The sequence below is a fragment of the Sminthopsis crassicaudata genome, chromosome 1 (genome assembly GCF_048593235.1).
Source record: "Sminthopsis crassicaudata isolate SCR6 chromosome 1, ASM4859323v1, whole genome shotgun sequence".
Lineage (NCBI taxonomy): Eukaryota > Metazoa > Chordata > Mammalia > Dasyuromorphia > Dasyuridae > Sminthopsis > Sminthopsis crassicaudata.
In genome coordinates, this window is record NC_133617.1 from 749,367,710 (window position 1) to 749,392,859 (window position 25,150).

General features: G+C 43.2%; 1 protein-coding gene across 1 annotated transcript in view; it reads right to left on the minus strand.

Annotated features, from left to right (window-relative positions):
• The window catches only part of AMPH (amphiphysin), a 193,394-nt gene that overhangs the window by 39,307 nt on the left and 128,937 nt on the right, over positions 1-25,150 (minus strand). The window contains exons 6-12 of the mRNA XM_074283200.1: positions 24,363-24,458; positions 14,323-14,430; positions 13,285-13,370; positions 12,531-12,606; positions 11,530-11,612; positions 4,961-5,099; positions 3,483-3,611 (exon numbers count right to left, since the gene is read on the minus strand). Coding sequence (XP_074139301.1) covers positions 3,483-3,611; positions 4,961-5,099; positions 11,530-11,612; positions 12,531-12,606; positions 13,285-13,370; positions 14,323-14,430; positions 24,363-24,458 — 717 coding nt within the window. The remainder of the gene's footprint in view (positions 1-3,482; positions 3,612-4,960; positions 5,100-11,529; positions 11,613-12,530; positions 12,607-13,284; positions 13,371-14,322; positions 14,431-24,362; positions 24,459-25,150) is intronic.

The following is a 25,150-nucleotide window of genomic DNA, read 5'->3' on the forward strand; positions in this document are numbered from 1 at the left end:
TGCTTCCTAGAATCACCAGCCTCTTTTAAAACTTGTCCAGTGTGATGCTCTGGAAAGAGGGCTGAGCATCTATCTGTCTGTCATCCTATGACCTATGACCTACTGACATGCAATTGGGTCCCTGCCCCTTATCTCTGGGGTAGTTGGGGCATACGCTAGTGAAGTCTCTAGACTTAAGGGCACCTGTTTTAGACCTGAGCCAGGGAAGGTGGCAGAATTCTCTGCAGAGCTGTGACACTTCCTCTCTGTGTGACTCTCTCCACTACTTTCCTTATCTGCAAAATAAGGGGCTTGGTCTAGATGAGTGCTAAGTTCTCTTTCACCTAGTTCTATGATCCTGGGACCTATGTGGTGTCCTCCTACAGAAAGCCTTCCCATGCTCTCCCTCTCTTCCCTCTCCAGGTATTAGGGCTCTTTCCTTCCTCAAATTACTTCATATGTGTGTTTTCCCTTTCATAAACTGTAAGTTTCTTGATGGCAGGAGATATTTCTTTTTTTTAATCTTTGTATCACCAGCAGCTAACAGTGTGTAGCCCTTAATAAATGTTTGTTGAAATGAAATAAAAATAAACTCCCTAAGGAACTCAGAGTCCAAGAAATGGTTCATTATCCTGATAATGAGATAAGATTTCTCCTTCTAACCTGCTTATTATTAAAGAAACTGAGGCTGATAGGGTTAATAACTTTCTTAAGGTGCCAGAGCATGTCAATATCTAAGGCAGGATGGCACAAATTCAAGTCTGGCATCCTACCCACTAGATGCCCTGTGGAGTCCCTTCCAGTTTTTACTTTCTGATCCCATCCCTTCTGCAAAACCAACCTCTCTTTTCTATTCCAAGGAGAAGCTCATTTGGAGAGAAACTATTGAAAGAATTAAGACAAAATTAATTGAAATAGGATACCCTGTGTATACAAAGCATGTTTTTCAGGAAGCAAAGCCCATTTAGATCCATGCCAGTGCTCTAATTTGCAATATCCTGTTTCCCCCCAGCTGCTTTTGCATCTTCCCTTTGTGATTCTGCTTATTCTCTCTTATCTATTCATTTGTGTGCTGCTAAAAATAAATGAGAGCTCCTCCTGATGCCTCCATCCACTCGCTCCTCACGTGGCACAGCTCTGTAGAGAATTCTGCCAACTCCCCCGGGTCAGGTCTGATACAGGTGACCTTAAGTCTAGCGACTTCACTAGCCAATGTCCCAACTACCCCAGTGATGGGAGCAGGGACCTAACTGCATGTCAGTAGGATGTAGGCCATAGGATGATAGATGGGCACCTTGGACCAGAAGGAATCCTGGAGGTTATGAAGGCCGTTCTGGTGGCCATAGATATGACAAAGAATGGCACCTTTGGAAAAAAAAGATGGACCAGCCTGCTGCTTGTGTACTCCCTCCCTCAAGCTGATCTCTTTACAATCCAAATGGCTTTGTTAATGCTCTTTGTGCGAGAGCCAAGAGAACTTAGAACTCTCCATCAGATTGGAAGTTACTCTTATTTCTAGACATTCAAAGCGTCATAGAGGCTATTGAGATATAATGATAATGATGGGGACAGAAACTGGCATTTTTAGAGAACTTGGAAGTTTTCGAAGCATTTTATGGCCATGAACAACAATGCCCCAGTAGGGAGGGACTGCCAGTATTTTTATCCCCATCTCACATAAGTGAGCTTAAAAAGTCTTCCAGTCCAACGCTCAACTGGGAGATAATGGTTTTTGTGAAATGCACAAGAGCTCTCTCCTCCAAAAGGGATTGGTGGATGCCAGAGTTCAGCCAAAGCTGGTGCTTTCTGTGTCTTTCCACTACGGGATCTTTCGCACCATTTTTTAAACCAAGGAACTTAACCCTCTAATTGTATCCTTATGGACAGCAAGAAGCTTCTGTGGCAGGAGCAGAGATTTAAGGTGGGCGAGATCTCCAGGGTCATCTTGTCCAATCCCTTCAGAGGGCAAGAGGAAAAACATTTGCTCCAAGTCACCCAAGTACTAAATGGTAAATTTGCGGTTCAAACTCAGATCACCTGATGGGAATATTGATGAATTTTTCACTTCGATTCAAACAAAAACCATTTCTGGATATTTTAAAGCAAAGTGATTTGGGGGGCCCAGCTGGGTTGCTATCTCAATCCTTCCCTTTGCATGTGACAATAATACCAGATATAATTAGCAGAAATGCTTCAAATCTTGTGCTCTAATCCATCTGCCGCAAGATGTTGCTAATACTTAGATTAAGAAAAATAACTTTATACTGAGGAAAATGTCAAAAAGTAAAGGAAACAAGGCAAAAAAGGCAACGACAGCTAGTTGAGAGCCTTGAAATCGCAAAGTTGGGAGGATCCCCAGTGGACTGTTAGTCTATCCTGGGGCTGAGCAAGAATGGCCTGAAGCCCTCCAGTGACGAGGGACATTCCCTCCAGGCAGGCCCTTTCCACACCGGGAGAGCGGCAAATGTAGGAATTTCCCCCGATGTCCGGCCTAAATCCAGCTCCCTGAAATTGCACTCCTTGTCTTAGCTTTGTCCTCTGAGGCCAAAGGGGACAAGTAGAGGCCACGTCCAACTGGCAGCCCTTCCAATACTTGGACAGACTGTCACGGCGTCTCCTCCAGCCTTGGAGTCCTCTGAGCCTTCTACTGATCCTCAAATTTATTGGCCCTGAAGAACCTTAGACCCTTCCTGGGAGTCACCAGCCTACTACCATTGCTGCTACTGCTATTACTGCTGCTGCTACTATTACTGCTGCTGCTGCTGCTGCTGCTGCTCCTCTCCAGTCTCCAACAGACAGTGTTTTGCTTTTTAGAATAGAGGCTTCTTGCGGCTGCATTTGGACTCCTAAGGCTGAGCTTAGAACATAGTGAGCACTAGATGAAGGCTTTTTCCCACCCAGCTGCCCATGCATCCATTCATTCTTACTACAATCCTGTGGCTATGATTGGCTGGTTTCTGGCTGTAGCTGCTACAATAATTGCTGCAGAAGACTGAGGAAGAGGTGTGGCCACTTCCGTTAGGAGGGGGATTTATGGGCCTGGCCCGTGGTCTCCAAGAGAATGAAGGGCAGAAATAGCAGGAGAGCCAGCCCAGACCACTGAATCCTGTTCTTCAGCTCATTACCAAGTCTGGATGGATTAGACATTTGTCAACCTACAACAGGGATGGCTGTCCAGAGATGCTGGAGCTGCTCTACACCAACCAGTAGCAGCAGCAGGAGCTTGGAACCCAAGCCACTCCTTTCCATTTTTTCTTAAAATCCCCACCTGGATACAGGAGGGACCATGTGCTAATCCCAAGCTGAAGCAGGCAGTCATTCCAGCGGCTCTACTCCATCTCCTCAGGGTCTTTCCTTCCTGTAGGCACGAGCAGCAACCCTGTCCTGGCTTGGGCCGTGGACTCACAGACACACACACACACACACACACACACACACACACACACACACACCAAGCATCCTGGGCTCTGCTCTGCCCCACTCGCACAGGCTGGCCCACTGACCTGAGAAGGAGTTGTCACGCTGATTTCTGGGACAAAGTTGTCCTCGAAGAGGCTGATGATGTTCTCTTGTTGCAGTTCCTTTGTGGGCGTGACTTTGGGTAGAGGTGGGACAGGAGGCCCTTTCCGCAACTAGGAAAAAAGGATGAAAGTCAATGTCAGTGACTGATACACGCCTGCAGAAATGGCCTTGGGGTTAAGTCCTCCTCTGGAGCACCGTGCCTTCTTCCAGGGAAGCTGCTCCCCTGGCTGGGCCAGAACTTGTCCTCTACGCCAGGCCCAGAGGGAGAATGTTGGCTCAGAGCCAGAGTGTTAAATCCTACATGGAATTTCCCTACCTATCTATGGGACCCTGGGTCAGACTTGATGCCTTCTGGGGCTCCTCACCTCCCCCCAACTTTAGATCAAGGATCCTCTAAACTTCCTGGAGATCCTGGAGAAGTCTCAGGATTGTAGTTTAGAACATGAAGGAATTTCAAGGTCATTGGGTCCAAACCACCTGCCTCTTTATGGGTGAGGAAAACCAATGGCCTGCCCAAGATCACAAATTCAATTATCCGGAGTGGATCATAGGGCCTACGTTTCTAGACAGAAGTCTCAGAGGTCATTTTACAGATAAGGAAACCGAGGTCCACATGTTGCCTCAGGTGATATGTGAAACTATCTAGATAGAAACGCAAGACCATAGAATCAAGTTTTAGGAAGCTCATCTATTCCAATTCTCTTATTTTACAGATGAGAAAACTGAGTGCTAAGGAAGCAGAATGACTTTCTCTAATCCATATAATTAGGAATAGATAGAACCCAGATCTCCAGCTTCTGGCCTTCTCTAATGTATGGAAAGTCAGAAAAAATGCAGACACCTTGGGTGACCCTGGGAAAATCATTTAACCCTATTTGCCTCAATTTTCTCATCTGTAAAATGTGCTAGAAAAGGAAATGGCAAAGCCATTGTTATCTCTACCAAGAAAATCCCAAATGGGATTATGAAGAGTCAGATACAATTAAAAATGACTGGACACCGGCAACCATCAAGGAGAAGGAGCCAATTAGGGGAGATAAGCAACAAGCACAGAAATCCCAATCGCTAGACCCAATGGATGATACACAACAAGCGTTCAGGAGGTTCAGAGGAGGCACCATTTAGGATGAACCTTGAAGAACGGCTTGGGTCTTGGTGGATGAAGATTGCGATTGACACAGTAAGTAGAAGGAATTTTCTGCACAATAGCCATAGCAGAGAGCATGAGGGATGGTCGGCCCATGGGATATTTTCATTTTTGTTAGACTGAAGAAATGCCTTAGGAGAGAGATCAGACTTTGCAGACTGGTCATTCTCTTAGCAATGGTCTTTCCGGATATTCTGGGAGCTGTCCTCAGTGCTGAGGAACACTCTTCCCCCATGACAGCGGCATCCAATGGAAGCTTCGCTAGCCCTGCCACCTGCTCACCCCTCCTCATTCTCCCCTTGTCCCTCTTACCTGTGAAGGTGATTTTGGCCGGGCTGGTGCAGGAGAACTAGGTGCCAGGGTGTGATTGGGACTAGCAGTTGGGCTGGGCAGGGGGGAAGGCTCCTCCGGTGGTGATGGCGTCTTTGCAATGCGAAGAGGACCAGAATCACTAGTCAGAGAAAGAGAAAGGAGCATCTGTAGCCTGAGCCTGAATTGGAATTATTTTCCTCTTTTTAAACAAATACCAAAAAATCAATCTTCATTAATAATAGTGATGTAACTCACTTTCTGTGGTGCTGCAGTTCTCTTTTGTTGTCCTGACTCAGTTTCCCTAATTGTCCTAAGTGTCCCTAAATTGTTCTGCCTCAGTTTCCCTAATTGGTCCTGCCTCGGTTTCCTTAATTGTTCTGACTCAATCCTCTTACTTGGCACATTAAGACTGGCATAACTCAGAGGTTATCAATTGTCAATGTGTAAACTTCAAAAAGGGGAAATCCAGACTTTCTGTCTGTAGCCAGACACTTTCTTAACTCCCAATTCATTAGAATTTATCGTCCTACCCCGAAACATGTCAAAACTGAATTAATGGTTCCTGCCTGGAGAGTCTAGCTCACCAGAGTTTGGATTCCACTCCCTGCCTTTGTTTAGCTCCTGTGTATAAATATGTCATGGAGAACTCACATTCTTGGCTGGATGCTGGATTATTGGAGACAGTAGTCTCATTCAGCCCTGGGACCAAACCATGGAGCCATTTAATCCCAGTAAATCTCTCCCTTTTAAATAAAATATTAAAAACTCTCTAATCTCTTACTTGTCTCAGTTTCTCCAGCATTACACTTGTAGCCCTTCTAAGTAGTTCAAAGCATGTTATTTTATAATAATCTTGGGAGGCTGGCAGTATAATCATTATCCTCATTTTACAGATGAGGAAACTGAGGCTCAAGGGCTTGCACAGTTAGTAAAGATCATGGTTGAGCCCAGATCTTCAGACTTTAAATCTGGTGATGATTTTAATAAACTCTAATAATTCTTAACCAGGGGTTCTGTGAAGTTTTAAAATATATTTTGATAGCTGTATTTCAAAACAATTGGATTCCTTTGTAATCCAATGTTTTATTCTATGCATTTAGAACAGGATTCTGAGAGGGGATCTAGGACACCAAAAATGTTTGAAATTTCTGACCTAGAACATGTCACTTCTTATAATCCCACTGCCAGATTTTTTTAATCAGATATTTTAAACCATATTAAATGTAGTATATCCCATATCTTCATCTCATATTAAATATGGGCCTTTAAAGCATAATACGTGACATTTTACAAGGCTCTGAGGTTTGCAAAGTGTTTTCATATTATCTCAATGAAATGATAATGGGGTATCAATTGGTTAAGAGTTCACATCAGGCTCATTTTGGCAGTTCTTGAGAATAAGCTGGTTTAGAGTTCCCATCACTAAGAAAATCTCACAAATCCTTCATAAGAGAAATAAAAGTTTTGTTACAATCATTTGTATATTACACATGAAGAAATGGAGGGAATAAGCTGGTTTAGAGTTCTCATCACTAAGAAAATCTCACAAATCCTTCGTAGGAGAAATAAAAGTTTTGTTACTATCATTTGTATATTACACATGAAGAAATGGAAGGAATCGGCTGGTTTAGAGTTCCCATCACTAAGAAAATCTCACATATCTCTTGTGAGGGAAATAAAAAATTTGTTACTATTATCTTATATTACATATGAAGAAATAGAGGGAATAAGCTGGTTTAGAGTTCCCATCACTAAGAAAATCTCACAAATCTCTCGTGAGGGAAATTAAAGTTTTGTTTGTATCATCTGTATATTATACATGAAGAAATGGAGAGAATATAAGGGAGTTTAGAGTTCCCATCACTAAGAAAATCTCACAAATCCCTTGTGAGGGAAATAAAAATTTTGTTACTATCAGCTGTATATTATACATGAAGAAATGGCGGCTTAGACAAACAAAAACAATTTTCTTAGAATAACAGCAAGTAAATGTTACTAGTGGGATTTGAACTCTGGTTTTCCTGACTCTTGGTTAGATTCTCCCACCACTTCCTGCACTCATTTATTTCCTCATCAGTGCACATCAAAAATGAGTAAAGATTCTTCCTTCCTAGTGTTTGGTCAGCTATTGTTGGGCAAATGACATAATGTAATAATCAGAGGGGTTACAGAAGCGTTGGGAATTGACCATTCTTCTTAATTCTTCCTATCTTCAGGTAAGGAATTTATGGGTCACACCTTGTGGTTTGAAGTGTTCAGGCTTCAAGGATATCATTCAGTGACAAAACTTTTAAGAATTATGGGTAGAGTTGATATCTGCTGACTACTATTGCCAACATGGATGCCAGGAGGGTATCCTCTGCTCTCTAGGGGTTTCTACATATTACAACTTGAGGAGAAAGCAGCTTTTTTTGACCTAAGACAAAAGCACATGTGCAGGGGTTGGTACAAAGGAAATGGAGTCCTCATGGTCTTTAGAGAAAGCAAACTGCTCATGATTGGGGATGGAAGTCACCAACCATGGCCGCTACAACCAAGGCAAAATAGATGCTTTGAGAAGGGTTTCTCAGCATGCACTCACCACCTCTTTCTGGGAAGACGTTGGGAAAATGAAAGAAACATATGTCAGTAATGAGGACTGAGCCTCCACGTCCATCTATCCACCCAAATCATCTTTTATTTATTTTTCATATTTATTTATCTGTATACATAGAATGTAAACTCCTTGAAGGCAGGGACTATTTCATTTTGTCTTTTCGATCTCAGCACCTGGCCTGATGTCCAACACATAGTAGGCATTTAATAAATACTTGCTACTGGATATGTATCCCCACTACCATATAATATAAGCATCTTGGCAGTAGGAAGTGTTTCCCTTTTGTCTTTGTATTCCCAAGGACTAACATAGAGGTTGGTACATAATAGGCACTTAAATGCTCCATTGATTGATTTAAACTCAGTGCTTAAGAAATGCCAACTAACTGAATGAATAAATACAGGCTCTTTGAGGGCAGAGATGCTGCTGGAGGGATTGTGGGAAGATAGATAAATTAGTGCATTGTTAGTAGAGCTCTGAAAGATTACAACCATTTTGGAAAGCAATATGGAATTATGCAAATGATGCCCTAGAGGCCATTGATAAGAAGGAGAGTCCCCATAAACATCAAAATAGAATTGGGAGCACTTTTTGTAGTAAAGAATTGGAAGCAAAGTAGATACCCATTGAATGGGGACTGACTAAACAAACAAACCATGGTAGCTGAATTTAATGGAGGATTATAAGAAACAATGAGTAATGAAGATGGAGAATGGATTTACATGTACTGATGCAGAGGGAAATCAGAAGATCCAAGGAAACAACATGGAAAGACCCATCCATCATACTCAAACATCAAAATTGAATCTGCAAAATTACAAAGAACAAAGCTCCAAAGAGAGGGGGGAAATCTTCCAACTTCACCCACTCCTTTGCAGAGATGAGGAGGCAATGGGTGAGAAACACTGCACATGGCTCCAGGCTTTTGGGATGTATTGATTAGTCTTGCTAATTTAAAGAAAATTAATTTTTAATTAACGGGATAGTTCTCTGAGGGAGGGAACACATCCTCCGATCTCACCAGTTTATCTTGTCCATGTCTTATTTGTCCATAGTTGTCTACATGTACTCTCCTCAATTAGATTATGGACTCCGTGAGAGTCCAGATTGTGTTTTTGCCTTTCTTTGCATCCTGAGCATTTAGCTAGCTCTGGTGGCTTAGCTAGCTACCTATATAGTAGGTGTTTAAACAGTGTTTGTTGACTGACTCTGGATTTTCTCTTATGGATCACATATCACAGAAAAAGACTAAGGAAGCATTCTTCCAAAGCCTTTGTTACTGAAAAAGGTCCAGTGACATGACCTACACCATCCAGTTAGTCATATCTAAATATGATTTGAATTCAGATCCTCTCAGATTGTTTTTATTTGAACCCTATGACACAGGAAAGGACGGATGCCATCTTTAGAAGATGGACATTGCAGATACAGGCAGATGCTGTTTGTTGCCATATTAGCCAAAAGCTCTCTCCAGAATTACGGCATCAATGGCGGGTGGTGCTGATATTGAAGAGGAAACCCCAAATCTCTGAAAAATCCTTAAAGGAGAAAACCTCCTTCGAATCTGCCTCAGGGAGGGGACTGCACCCCAAGTACAAACAGTTTCATTTTTGTTATCTGGGTAGGGACGGGTCAGTCCTATTGAATTCAATTCAAATTTTAACCCTGGCTGAGCCAGGAGCCAACCTGGGACTCCACCCATAAGCCCCCTTCAGCTTGTAGCTGAAAGCCCCTATTATAAAAGAGCCAGATTGGAACTCTCTTTGCAGAGGTTCCAAACATGGCAGCCTTACGCCTGGCATGCCAAGGATCTCTGCCCACTGGAACACTGTTTCTGGTGCCCTCTTATCTCTACCTTCAACTTTACTAACTAGACTTTAATTTTACTTCCAATCCCCATAATAAACCTCTTTTCTCAATCTAGGTTTTCAGGTCTGTAAATTCCTTTAAAGGGGGCTCTTGTGCCGCTACTAGACCTCATTTAACTCTGTATCCTTGCACTGAATCCAAAGGGGTTGCAGGGGAGCTCTATTTGACTCCCTGTACCCCGAACCTGCCATTAGACCTTAATTAAACCCTAATTTCATTGAGGTACCCCAATTATAGACCTCATCAATGTCTCAGAGGGAAAATGCAGATGGGAAAGGCTGCTAGACATGTTGAGCCACTATTCCCTCTTATCCTGCCTCAGTTTCCCTAAATTGTCTTGCCTCAGTTTCCCTGAATTGTTCAGTCTCAGTTCCTAATAGTTCTGCTCAATCCTGTAACACAATCCCTCCCTCGTAGTCATCATGATCCAGATAAGAAGAAAGACCTTCTGTCTTAGACATCATGACCCCAGCCCTTCCCTACTTATCAGAATGTCCAGTGCCTCCCCCATCCTGTCATTATTCTTCTTGATCCCATCTTATCTGAATGTCTGGTGCCTCCCCCCACCCTGTCAGAGCCAGATTGATGGTCTGTTCCCGCTCTCAGTGCTCTGACTCCGCCCCTGCCTCAGTCTACTCTCTGGTAGTTTGGAGCCAAGTGTATATATACTTCTTGGGAAGCAACGTTAGGGGCTGGATGCTTGGGACATCAGTCCTGGGGGCAGCATGCCCCCAGCACAATTTCTTCCTTTCAAATTAAATATTATAACTCTTTAATCTCTAGCTTGCCTCGGTTTCTCAGGCCTTACAGACATAACTAGGGAGAGGCAGACTGGGTGCCACTGGGGCAGAAAAATAGATGCACAGAAAGTGTGTTAGCCTGAGTGCCTTAATGAAAGCTGGCCCAGTCTAGCTCACTTGCTTTAACCTTGACCCTCCGTCTTCCTTATGTTCACTCACACTCATTTTAAATCTCTCCCATCTACTGACTCTTCTTTACTGTTTACAAAAATGGACAGAGCTTGACACTCCAACTCAAATGTTGTCCCAGGGTCTGATATACAGTAGGTGCTTAATAAGTGCTTATTTCCCCACTCCATCATTTCAGATCTCTCCTTTTCATGGCTCAGATTTACTCACCAGTTCTTGGGGTGTCTACTTTCTCACTATCACTTAGTTTTCTGGCCTATATCATATGGCTTGAACCCTACCCCATAATCGAAATGGCTGTTTTAGGGATTACCAAGGGTCCCTTAACTGCTCAGTACAATGTCCTTCTCTCCCTCATCAGATTTTTTGACCTCTTGAAAGCTTTTGTTGCTACTGATTATCTTGGTCTTGCATTCTCTCTGTTTCCTTGCTTTTTCCTCGTCTCCCCCCCCATATCTATCTGGCTTCTCCTTTCCAGTTTTATTTTCAGGGATAAAGGGAAGGTCTACCTGCCTGCTCAACCCCAGCAGCAGCAGCAGGCACCATAGGAAGCCCTTCTGTCAAATTTCTTGCCAATCCTCCTCCTCCCTTTCCTGTCCTGGTTGTCCAGGTTACAACTTCACTTCCCTACCCTCAGCCCTGCAGAGAAAACCTAAAGTGCCTGCTTCTCAAAAGTAGGCCAGGCCCCTCTTGCTCCCCACTACTCAGTGGGGCTGCTCACACATTTGGATGTGGATGTGGCTGCTCACACATTTGGGTATCACTATCTGCCATCTTTCTAGCAAAGTTTGCTGTCTATGCCGACACTGCATCCTTCAGATCCCCAGACACTGTCATCTGACAACGGACCCTAAGCACCCCCTAGGGCTTATCGTATGCCCTGACCCTGCAATGTACCCAGACTCTGTCATCTGCCCTGCCACTGGACCATCCCTCGGTTACAATGGGAGCTCCTTGAGAAAAGGGATTGTCTTTGTTCTTTTAATGTCTATTCCCAGGGCTTAGCCCAATGCGACATGTACATAGTAAGCCCTTACTTAACTCATTTATTCCTTTCTTGTAACTTCAGGTCAAGATATGATCCTAGAAAGAGACTTTCCAAGTGGAAAATCAGTGTGAGTTCTTGGGTGTGGGAGCTGTGGGTTCTTAACGAGGTTCCTGGGAATGCCACTTACCTGGGGGCTCCCTGGATGGTGAAGGCCTTGTCTGCATGCTGCTCCCCCAGCTTGGTCATCACCTCGTAAAGCTTGTGGCAGAGCTAAGGAGACAGAAGACACTTGTCACTGGAGGAAAATTATTCCAGGCCTAACTCAAGAATGCTCCTGTTTTCTTGTGAAAGTTTATGATTATATTTTAACCTATTTAACATGTATTGGACTACATGCCAGCTAGGGGAGGGGGTGGAGGGAAGGAGGGGAAAATATGGAACAGAAGACTTTGCAAGGGTCAATGCTGAAAAATTCCCCATGCATATGTTGTGTAAATAAAATGCTTTAGCAAAATTAAATTTTATATATATATATACATACATATATACATATTTTTTTTTAAAAGAAAGCTTCTGATTGAGGAACTGCACGTGTATCACAGTACCACGGCCAGGCAGGTGAAGATGGCTGCAAGATGAGGGCACCGAGAGAGATTTGAAGCTAGGGGCACAATATGCTTGGCACACGGTTTAATAATAATCTTAAGAATCGATCAATCAGTGCCTGAGCAATGGCGGCCAAGTGATCTTCATTGGGAAACTCAGCTGCAGCATTCTGAGGGCCTTTGAGGGCCACAGAAGGGGGCAGTTCAAGCATTTGCCCAGCATTCTTAATTTATTTTCTCATATGTAGAGTGGGGAGAGGAGCCTTCCTAAGATTCCCCTCCCTTGGGTCTCAGTCTATGACTTTACAATCAGTATAAACCATTGCCTCTATTATCTTTCTTTAGGAAATAACAAGGAAGTTCTAGGAAGAGAAAAGCTCTCTCCATCAGGCACATCTTTTCAGTCTTCCAGGCAGAGAACACTAATTAAGATGTAAATAGAAATATGAAAAATTAGGCCCAGTTAACAGAAAAGGGCCCAGTCCCAGGCAAGGGGGAAATCCCATGGCTGCCCATCCCTCTAGACAGAAGAGACCTGTCCACTGTACAATTCATATAGGAAATGATGATTAATGTCACTTACCAAAGCGATTTCCTTGTGGAACTTGGCCTCCAGGCTGGACACGTTCTTGAAGGTATTGACATAAAATCCCACCCGTCTGCAAAAAGAGAAAGGAGAAGATCTGAGAGAGGGGGCCATTCGGTAACGAGGGGACTCGTAAGGGTTAAGGAAACATCTCAGTTACTCCATTCCCATCCAAGTTTTGAAAAAAGAAGGGAGGGACAAAATGAGGCTTTATATTTCTGTTTCTAATTTATTTTTAATGAAGTTTCTCTTTAAAATGTTACATTAAAAGGTGAATATTGAACATCAATACAACCGATTTGACTTCCCTTACATATGGTGTATGTACATACACATCTATTTCTTTGATCTGTAACTTCACAGACAGAGAGAATTCCCAGTGAGGAAACTCCCTCCATCTTTGCAGATTTGTCCAGGAAACTGAAAAACTGAATTCTTCCCCATAATCACACTCTCCGGAGGGGAGATGGTAAGCTTCTGGCCTTGGTTGGCAGAAAGATAATTTAGACACAAAGAGTGGGTCATTTTAGTAGATATCTATTTGTAGAAATAAGGGGTTTTTGCAAATCCCCCAAAAGGACATGATTTAACTTCTTTGAAAATTTAATCAATTAATTATCAATTGATTGGAATGACAATAATAACTATTTCCTATCAAGCGCTGTATTAGGGCCTGGGGATTTAAAGACAAAAATCTCCATCCGCTTGATGCTGACATTCTATCTGACAATGTTCAGACAAATGTCTTTACCTGGACCACAGTGAAGGAAGCTCTTCTTGCAAATCAATGTTGAACTCTTCAAACACTTTCTGGGCTTTTTGAAACTCTTCTTCTGCCTAGAAGAAACAAATGTCTATTTATTTCCACTAATCTAAAAAACGATGCAACCATGTGGATATAAACCAGCATAGCTGGACACTTTTGGAAGAAGCAGCCGGCTTGTTGATTTGGCTGGTTCCTGAGATGTCAAAATTGTCTTTACAAAACTCAAGTTAAGTCAGCTCGTGCTATGGGGAAGCACTCTTTGGGGTCCTGGATCCCTGCTTCCCATGTGCCAGCTAGCCCATCAATCTGATCAGAAAGTAAAGGATCTAACCAATCGAGACCCGGAAGGGAACTGAAGAAAGAGACATTACATTAAATTCAGTAGGTGCTTACAATTGGCCCCCAGTCCCAAACTCAGTGTTCCCTCAGTGCTAGATTAGTAGAGCAGATATTTTCCTTTTTTTTTCTTTTTAAAGCTTTTTATTTTCAAAACATTTGCATGAATAATTTTTTAATAGTGACCCTTGCATAGCCTTGTGTTCCCCTCCACTAGTTGGCAAGCAATCCAATATATGTTACACATGTTAAATATATATGTTAAATCCAATACGTGTAAACATATTTATACTTGATGCACAAGAAAAATCAGATAAAAAAGAAAGTCAATGAGTAAGAAAACAAAATGCAAGTGAACAACAATAAAACGAGTGAGAATGTTATGTTGCGATCCACATTCAGTTCCCACAGTCCTCTCTCTGGGGGTAGACGGTAGAGCAGATATTTTCACAGCTGAATAATATCTTTTAACCAAGACATTGGCTGGCCAAATGTCTCAGACCAAAATGTGTTGTAATGTGAGAAATATACTCATCTCCCACAGTGTGTTAGAAATGAGCAGTCACATAAGCCTGGGATGTTCCTGGATTCCAGACAGAGTTCTGAGGCTTTGATTCTTCCCACAAAGACATCCAGGTCTCAAGGGGAGGTTGAAGGAGTTACGTGGGCCCTCCCAGCACGTCTTACCTTTGTGATGCGACTTTCATCTCTTCTTTTGGAGCTCTGCAGAGCCTCCAGGTGGTGACGGGCACTGTCATAATCCACCAGCTTTCGGCTCCTCTTGGCTATACGCATCTGCCAACAGAGAGGATCGAAGCCTTTACTGAAGTGATCAAGCCCTAAGAACGAGATGGACCTAACCCGCTCCTCTATCTACTTGTAGAAGCTGATGACCAGGGGAAGAAAGAAGAGGCTACAGTGCCTTGAAGGTTAAAGTTGATGATTCTTTTTTTTTTTTTTGCCTTTATATTCCCAGGTTAGATCACAGTAATTTCTCAGCAAAGGCTTATGGGAGTACATTGGCTTGAAGAAGAAAATGGAAAATACTATAGTAGCAGAGTATCAGAGACTGGGAATGCTACAGAAGAAACTCGCACTGCCCACAGAGAACTAAGAATATCCTCCATAACCGGCTTCTTAAACTGTGGTTCACAACCCAATATTGGGTCTTATAATTTAATGTAAGGGTTGAGAAATTATGATTTATCATCAGTAAATGTTTGATTTGAATACTTATTTCATATTCCTATCTACCCAGGGTCACAAAAAAAAATTCTCAGGTGAAAGGGGTCATGAGTGGGAAAAAGTTGAAGCAGCGCTGCTCTATAATATAGTGAAGAAATGATCGTCCAGCTTTTGTTAGAAGACCTCTCGTGAGTAAGAATTCATCATTTCCAAAGCAGCTCATTGCACTTTCCAGTGCTTCTAATTATTGGGAAGATTTTCCTTCCCCCATTCCTCCTAGCTCGGGGTCTCGTTGACCCTCTGGAGCCAAGCAGCTCAAGAGTGAGTCCTCCTCCCTATAATGATGATCCAAGCGACTACATCTGCTTTAAGTCTTCTCTGAGGTAAACATCCACAAGTCTTTCCACCAGCCCTCGTACAGAAAGAACTCATGGACCTCATGATCTTGATTGCCTCTTCTACAATGCTCTCTAGTCATCCAAAGTCCTTCCAAAATTCCAATATCTAGCCTTTAAATCAAGGTTCCAGCTGTATAGAGTGAGAAGGGAACTAGACAGGGTCTTCTCTGCTTCTCTCTCTCCAACTAAAATTGCACCCGATTTTTTGGCCGCCATATCGGTCATTGAGTCACACTGGATTTTCGAGGGCACGAGAATCCCTACATCTTTTGCATGCATCTTGTCATATATCATCCTTGTGAAATTGATTTTTGAACCCAAGTCTTTTTAAGTAGTATGACTTTAAGTCCTTTAAGGCTGGAAAGAATGATGACTTTATATATCGATCTTTGCCCACAAGAAGGTCTCCGAGAGTAGGACATATTACTTTGGCTTTGATATCCCCATTTCCCAGCACAATGAATGCCTGGTAGCTACACATTGTAAGCACTGAGGATATGTTTGATAATGTGAATAGATGAAGCATTTTTTTTTTTTTTTGGAGGCTGGGGTTAAGTGACTTGCCCAGGGTCACACAGCTGGGAAGTGTGAAGTGTCTGAGACCAGATTTGAACTCGGGTCCTCCTGAATTCAGGGCTGGTGCTCTCTCCACTGCGCCCCCTAGCTGTCCCGATGAAGCATGTTTTTAACTGAGATCTGAGTTGAGAAAAGCAAAATGATAATTGAACATCCCACTTCTTGTTGCCTCGAACAGATGTGCCTCCTGCAGATAGATATTAAGCCATATCTCTTTCCGTATCATCTGAAGGCGAGATGTGATTGATGACTGTGACCTAAGATTGGCTAGGGCAGGAAGATGGGTGGCAATGAGCCAATCTCCATCCATCCTTGTTTTCCTCTGGTGTTTTCCTACCTTTCCCCCTCACCAACTTTCAACCAATCTAGAGTCTCCTGCCCAACTTCCTGCTATTCTTGCTTTCTGCCTTTTCTTTTCTCTTCCCACCTCCTGAGCACAACCAGCTGGTACTAATGGGGGGGAGCCTTGTGCGAAGTAGGGGACCTTAAAGCTCACATCGTCTGAAATTTACAAAAGAGGAAACTGAGTCTCAGGGAAAGCTTGTTTGTGGTCAAACAGGTAGGTGGGAGCAGGGCAGGGATTTGAATCCAGGGTATGTGCTTCCATATGTGAGCACCCATCAATATTGCCCACACTCCGTGACTATACCCAAATACAAGACATGGTGTTAAACCGGGTCAGGGGATGCTAGAAACAGCTCAAAACCTAAAGCAGGAGGGATACCTGAAACAAAATGAGAGTCATTTCAGTAACTTGTCTACTGGAGCTTCAAGAGATCTGAATGGTCAGCATCCACTGCAGAGCAGCCCCCCGTGGGCAGCCCCTTGGCAGAGATGATGCTAATGAGAATGCCCTTCTGAAAAGACTTTTCTAGGTCCTCTCTGCCTTCTGAGCCTGCAGGATGGCCCTTGGAGCATCCTTGGTGGTGACCCACTTTCGTTCTTTGAGGGAGGATTTGATTTTTGGAAGTAGCTGAAAAAAAACTCAGAGGCAAGTCTGATGAAGACAGTGGGAGATTACACCAGGAACTGTCTGTGAGTCAAAAACAAAACATGACTGAAAAAAAATCTCCTTTTTGCTTGGCTAAAGTCCATTTGCAAATGAGATCTGCACACACTGTGGAATAAACCCCAAGGTACTACTTTGAGGAGATTCATAGGTTCGCAGGCAGAGAGCTGGAAGAGTGTGAGAGGCCAATCCCATTTTGTCCAATCCCATCACTGTACATTTGGGGAAACTGAGACCCAGGGAAATGGAGGCAGAATTCAAATCCAGGTCCTCTGACTCTAAATGAGCCTGATTCTACTGCATCAAGCTGCCTCCTCTTAGCAGAATCAAATCCTTTCAGATCTGGGAAGGACTCCGTGCTATAAGTACTTGGCAAAATATTCCTACTATGAGACACTTGACTAATGGTAATCTAGTCTTTCCTTGCAGAACTTCAGTGAAGACATAGTCACTATCTCCCAAGGAGCTCATTTCCCCATTATATAGTTTTAATTATTAAGAACTTTTCCTTTGTGAAGAAAAGACTGGCTCAAGAGAGAATTGGCTGTGCCTCTTTAGAGGCCTTTAAGCAGTAGCTAGAACCCACTCATGGGGGATGTTATGGTGGGGCCTTACTTTTTTGTATGGCTTGGACCAGATCCCATCCAACCTCACATTTTGTGATTCTCTAATGGCTGGGAAACTGAGCTCTTGGGAACTTGCACCCATAATTCCAAGTTTAGCCCTCTGGGGCCAAACTAAGTATCACATAACAGGCCTGTGAAAACTAGAAGCCAGCTACCCTGCCCTCTGCCCCCTCAGTCTTCCCCTCTTGTAGCTAAATATGCCAGTTCCTTCATGTGTCATGGATTGAAGGCCCTTGAACACCTAGGTTACTCTAGTCTGATATTTACTGAGTGATACCTCCTTTCACATCAGGGTCCAGCCCTGAGCATAATATTCTGGGGCTGGTCTGACCAAGGCTGAGGGCCGGAGCCCCATCACCTCCTTCTTTCCAGATTCGCAGCCTCTCTTAATGTCATCCGCAATGGCTTGGCTGACTGAGTGGCCCCATCTGCCCGCTGATTCACAGTGAGTTTGTCATCCATTACAACCCTCCAATTATTTTCAGAAATAAGGCCATTTATCCACGTCTCCTTTGTCTTACGCTTGGGATGCTGATTATTTTTAAATCAAACATAAGACTCGACATTTATCACAATGCACTTCCCCTCATTTGGACTTCTAAGCTCTACTTCATTCATTCCTAAAATCAGTTTCATCCGTTCAGCTTCCCGTCTGGGACTCTAAGGCCATCTTCAAAGCATCCATCACTGAGGGCAGAGGTCAAGCAATGTTATCTTATTTTTTACAAGAAGAACTCGACTTTTTCCTTCAGTCAAGCTCAATTAAAACTCCTTGGCATTTCCATCTGAGCAGCAGCCTTCTCCCACAAAGAACACAAAGGAGCCTGTTTAAAAGGAAACCGCTAATCACTGCCCGTTGGAAGAGTGTGTCTTGGCTCTCCCTGCCAAGCCATCTTTAGTGGCTGGTGCCCAGGAGCCAAGACAGGATCGCGGTGACCTTTGCCAAGAAGTGCCCACGGCTCTCCCTGACTGGACCAAGCTGTTGAGAAGTCTGTTCCATTTGGGAAAATGAATTTGGTTGACAGGGCCTTATCCTGCAAGCTGAGCCAGCTGCTTCGTCGATCCCATCCTGCAAAGGAAGACAAAGTCAGAAGCCCGGAGGAGCCCTGAGTCATGGTTCTTACTCATGGACTGGAATAAATATTTTGAAAGTTGCCTGAGGTTTCAGCAGCATGTTCCCTGTTGACTGCAATGGGATTCATGGTGTCAGGCTTTGAAAAATCTCTCCTCGGGTCTTAAGTCATAATTCTTTGCCACACCTCCGGCCCACTCATTTATTCTGCCCAAATTCAATCACCATGCAAGAAGAAAGACTTGAGCCTGGTGTGCAAAGCACTGGTACTTCATTATTTCCAATAATCCACCATTTAAGCTACGGGCTCTCCCTCTGCTTGCTACAGAGAGCAGCCCCTCCATACAGCTTCATGAATGATTGAAACTATTGCTTGGCAGTCAAGTTCTGAGTAGCAAAACTGTATGAATTTGGATAGTGCCGGGGTCAACGAGATCCGGGAAGACCCAAGGATGTGAACGTGGAGCTCCTCCAGGGTACTTGCCATAGTCAGCTTTGTTCTAAGAATCTACCCAGCTCAGCTTAGTGACTAGAGAACTGGTCTCTGAGATGGGAGGATCTGAGTTCGGGTCCTGCCTATGATGCAGCTTTTTGGTGTGATTACAGACAATCATCTAATGTGATTAGATAATTTTAGGAATCGAAGTCAGAGAGCAGCTCAGTTATTGATCAGCACTGGGAAGAGTTTCCCTACTGGGATGTCCTCATATTAATGATATCAAACAAACAAAAATATTGTGGAAAGTCAGGCAAACCATCTCTTGGATACAGGATGGGAGAAGGAGGAGTTGGGGTTCTCTCTCGTGGCATGGGTGCAGTTTGGACTAGCAGAGAGAGTGTGGGATTTGGGCTCATGAGTAACATCTCAGTCGGGCTACTTGCTGCTTGTCACCTTACTTCTTGGCTGCAGGAGAGAATCAGAGAATTTGGCTACGTGATCTTCTTATTTGACTTTTAGGATTCTAGAAAGATGACGGAGGAAGTCAGGGAATCACAAGCTCTCCATATCTCCTCCAAAAACAAGACAAAATAGTGCAATGGTAGAATTGTTAAAATAAATAGTTGGGACAGAACCGAAGTCTTTTTGGGACAATCAGAGAAAAGCAGAAGAAAGACACCAGGATGGAGATTTGGCTTGTATGAAGTGTAAACACCTTCAGCTGAGTTCTGCTTAACCAACTGTGAGTGCGAGCCCTGGGGCTAGCTTAGATGGGAAGTAGCCTTTGCCCCATCTTCCAGAAAGTGTGGATTCGGAATCTGGCATCTGAGGCAGAGAAGATTCAGGGAATTTCTATTTATAAGGGACACCAAGCCCAGTTGTACTGCCAACATGTGGCCTTGGGCAAGAAGGAACCAGCACAAGAAGGAATCAGTGAGTGCAGAAACAGTGGGATAGGATTTACACTGTCTGGGAACCAGCACAAGAAGGAATCAGTGAGTGCAGAAACAGTGGGATAGGATTTACACTGTCTGGGAACCAGCACAAGAAGGAATCAGTGAGTGCAGAAACAGTGGGATAGGATTTACACTGTCTGTGGGCATATACAGGAGGGTAGAGTTTCCAGGACAGAGAGGAGAATTGAAGGAGGCCTTGAGAATAGAGGCACCACATCCCAGGGCTAGACTAGAGGTGATTGATTATCTGACAATCTGCTACAAAATGAGGAGGCAAAGAAGAAAAAACTCAACTACAACAAGTTACTATGGGAATAGGGAAGACTGGAGTTCATCTTCAGAGAATACTGAAGCAAAAAAAAACCTCTCTTGCCCCAAAAAGTAGACAAATAGTCACCTGCATAAAAAGAATTCATAGAACTCAAAAAAGACCTTAAAAACCAAATGGGAGAGACTGAGGAAAAACATTTTTTTAAAAGCACAATCCCACAGAAACAAGATTATGAAAAGAAAGTCAACTAATTAGTAAGTGAGATACAAAATTTTAAGGAAGAAAATATAAAGGATGAAAAAATAGAAAAGAATGTGAGAGGATCACATAAGAAAAGCAACTGATCTGGAAAACAGATCAAGAAGACAAAATAGAAGAATAATCTTATTGATTACTGAAAACTACAATAAAATTTTTGACACAACAATATAAGAAACAATTAAAGAAAATTATTTTGAAATGTTAGAACAAGAGGGAAAAATAGGAAAAAAAAATCCACTGATCACCACCTGAAAGAGATCGTATGAGGAAATCCTACAGGAATGTTATAGCCAAACTCTGAAATCTTCAGGTCAACATTTGCAACAAATTAAAAAAAATAGTTCAAATACAGCAGAACTGAAATTAGAAACACACAAAACTCATCAGTGGTTATATTAAAAGACTGCAGGTTCTGGAACATTGTGTATATGATTATAGATATCTATGTATATGTCTCTCTATATATGTGTATATGTATGCACATATGTGTATCTATGTATATGTGTATCTGTGTATGTGTATATATGTATGTATACAATATGTATGAATATGCGTATGTGTGTGCACATGTATATGTAGTTAATTGTAGCCTTCTGGGAAAAAAAGAGGAAAGAGGAAAGAATAAAATAATAAGTGTACAACAGGGAACAAAAGAAAATCTACAAGGGAGCAAAGAAAAGATGGACAGCTCTGAACCCAATGTTTAGTGTTTATTATATAGGCTTTTTTGAAATGGAAATTTATTGCTTTATAGTTTGAGTCCTCTCTTATGTTCTTTTATATATATGTCAAAGGTTTTTTTTTCTTTTCCTATTTTCTATTTAAGTTTAAAATAAGTAAATAAAAGGGGAGGGGGAAAATCTATCCTTTGTGACCAATGAGCTTGGCCGGAAGCCCATAGGATGCTTTCAAAGGGGCAAATAGTCCAATAAAGAGCAGGTGAATGCAGAGCTAGCAGACCCCATCAAAGCCACCAGAGGATAGACCGAAAGTGCAGCAAGGTTGTTATGGAAACAACAGAACCCCTTCAGCTCGGCTGCAGTAAATAACAACAGGCTGGCGTGTGCATGACATTTAAGAGGGGAAAGGAGATGAGATGAGTGGAAGGAAGGAAAGGGGAAGGGATAGGAGACAGGGATGAAAAATGAATGAAAGCATATTTACTCAACTCTTATTATATGCCATGTGCTCTGCTAAGTTCTAGAAACACACAAATTAAAAAAGAGACAATCCCTACCTTCACGGACCTTATGTTCTTTTTTCCCCCTACAGTTCCATCACTTATTCACTCTTTTCTTTTTTTAGTTTTTTTTTTTTATTTCCAAAAAAACACACGCATAGTTTTCCACATTCACTCCTGCAAAGCCTTGTGTTCCCAATTTTTTCCCTCCCTTTCCCCCATCCCCTTCCTTAGACAGCAAGTAATCCAATATAGGTCAAACATGGATGGAGCTTATGTTCTAACAGGGAAAGAGCAGCTTGTGATCCAGTCAAGCTGCGGCTCCGTCTCCACCAGAGGAAGCTATGTCCCTACAAAAGGTTCAACTCTACCATTGTGAGCAGGAGCTTCCCAGGCTGGTGTAAAAACAGGTAGGGCAAGGAGAGGCAACGCCCGGGGTTCCAGGAAACCCTCTGGCCTGGGTGCTGTCTACCTTTCCTACGTCTTGGCTAACACAGCAGCTCAATCGATATAGCAATAGGTTCAGTGCTGGGATTGACCCTCCTCACCCCAGGGCTCCCTCTGGTGGTGATGTTAATAGACATCAAATGTCCAAAAGGCAGAAAAGGATTTAGAGCCGGGAGTCCAGAAGCTTTTTTATCCAAATCCCTCATTTTATGGAGGAAGTAACGGAGACCCAATGAGAGTCAGTGATTTGCCAAAGTCTCAGAGGCAGGAAGAAGCAGAGCCAGACTTTGAATCAGGGCTTCCAGTTCTAAGTCCAGTGCTCCTTCTATGGAGGAGAGGAATAAAGAAGAATATATAATTTATCCTCTGGACAATTATCCGGCTCAGTTGTCAAGGCTTAGCGCTGTGCTGCAAGTGTTTAATACGTGCTTGTTGAGTGAGTTATCCCTAAGATATAATATCTCACCAGATATGATATCCAAAGTATGAGTATGGACTCAAATGGAGAGAGGGAGGAATCCTCCATTAAAGCCTTCACTTGGTGTCTCATCATAGAGTAGAACTGACTCTGGGTTCTCAACAGCCACGCCCCCCGAAATTCAAGATCTGCTGAGATCCACCAGTCTAGAATAACTTCCAGAACCTAGAGGCAGTCTGACTATCTGCTCTCACAGGATCATCCTAGCTAAATTAGCATAAGGAGGGTGGCTCAATGGATAGAGCACTGGGCCTGGATGCAGAAAGATCTGAGTTCAAAGCTGGCTCGCACACTCACCATGTCTGGGGGGCAAGTGACTTAACCTCTGTTTGCCTTAATCCACTGGAGAAGTCACTGGCAAACCACTCTACTATGTTTTGCCCCCCCCAAACCCTCATAGACAAGATGGGGGTGGGTGGGTCATGGGGAGTCAGACACAACTAGAGAGCAACAAACTAGCAGAGGCTCATCACTGATCTATTGGCACGTTCTCTTGGCTATTCTATGGAAGGAGACTCTCCACTTCTTGGCTCGAGACATTTTCTGTGGCTCTCCCCCATGCTGGAAAGTTTGCCCTACTCTATTCCATCTCCAAATCTCTCTAACTTCCTTTACGTCCAACTAAAGTCCCACCTTCTCCTTCTAGTCCCTTCCTGCTATTAATTATTGCCATGTTATATGGCTCACTTTGTATTTATTAGTCTGCATATCGTCTCCTTCATTACATTGAAATCTCCTTAAAGCCAAGAATTGTCTTTTTCCCTCTTTTTGAATCCCCAATCTTTAGCAAAGTGCCAAACACACAGCAAGTGCTTAATAAATGCTTACTGATTGATTGACAACTTTGGTCAATAGAGAATAAACCTTTGGTCCACAGCAACCAAGAAAACTGTCTACTAAGGAATGGCGGTGGTTAGAATACGGGAGTGGAGACCATACAAAGCTATGTTTTAGAGAAAGATTTCCTTTTACTATCTAAGGGCTCTGGGCATGTGGCAGCCAATGGCACCCATCCAAGATGGCAGAATTCTGAAGGGGAATTTCCATTTGAATTCCTCTGGACCACTCCCCAGCAACTTGCTGTGTTATAAATAGACGAAGACGCCAAGGGAGGGTCCAGAACCAGCGACCTAGCCATGAAGACAGTGGACTCTTTTGTGTCCCCAGCTCTAATTACTTTCAATTTATTTACTATTTTTATGGAGAGATTCTCTGGGCAAACAGAGCATTCACTCAATTTAAAAGAAAATCATTGGAAGTTTATATTATGGATGCTCTGATTGGGCTAATCCAGGCTAGAAAAATATCGCAGAGGCCATTCAAGCCAAGGGGGGAATCTAAATCTTAGCTAGGGGAAATTGCTCAAGGTCAAACTGGCAACAAGAGACAAAGTCAGAATTTGGATCCTTGGGCTCTGACTGTGACCCCAGCCCTCCTTCCATGTAGAAGAGGGGAGAAAATAATTCAAAAGAAAGGTCATAATTCTGCAAAATTATAATCACTTGGTAGCTAGGCAGTGTGGTGTAGTGGGCAAATCTTTGGCTGTATGTTTCTGGATTCAAAAAGCTTCTTCAAGAAGCTCAAGCTCCAGGGGATGAAACGAAGGAGAAAATGAGATTTCCTGAGCCATAGTGCACCATGGGCTGTCACTGGGCAGGGGATTCAGGCTGGAGGCAATTCCTGCCTTTTCTGCTTTGCCTTGTAAGACATGGTCTATTTCTTCCCCTTCTGTCTCCTTCCTCTTCCCCCATCATGCTTCTTTCCCTCCCTGGGATCAATAGTCATTTAGTTCCTCCTCCCCCTTAAAAAAAAAAAAAAAGGTACCGTACTTTGATGTCAGGAAACTGGCCCAGGTATGTATCCAGGGTGAGCAAGGAGCCGTCCACTAGCTTTTGATGGAAGTCTTCCCAGAGCACATCACATTTCTGAAAGAGCCACAAAGGAAAAGAAGTCACAATGAGATTGTCCACAGTGGATTTCTCTCACAGCTGAGAGAACGTGGAGGATAACTGCTGAAGGGAGTCTTCCCCAGATGCCAGGATGCTGCACCTTCCACAAAGATCGGGATAATTTCATAGTGCAATTAATTTTAAACACGCTTGGGCTTGCAGTTCCCATGTGCGATTCAAGCCGTCTAAGTTATCAAATGGAGAAAAGGAGCTCGTATAAATAACTTGTCGGTTTATGCAGTCATTTTCTCACTTTTTTCAAACTCCTCCTGTCAGACAGACAGGGTACAATTGCTAGGCCCATTTTACAGATAGAGAAATTGAGGCTCAGAGGGCTCAAGTTGTTCAAGGTGAGTGGTAAGTCTTCTGACTTCCTGGTACGCTTGCCATGACCCCATGCTGCCGTTCTTTCTCTTTAAATTACATTTCATTCGATGTTTCAAACACCGGAGCCCGCCAAAAGGATCTACATCATCCAACGTGGCTTCTCTAGCAAATGAAACCGGGGTCAGTGACAGCCATCTCGGCCCACCGAGAGCTCTGTGCCGAGGATGACGTGGAAGATCGCAGCTGGAGCTGGGATGGAGATAGATGTGTTGTGTCTGTGTGCTGGGGACAGGGGGTGCTGACTGAAGTGATTGGGATTTCAAAAAATGGGGCTGCTGCAC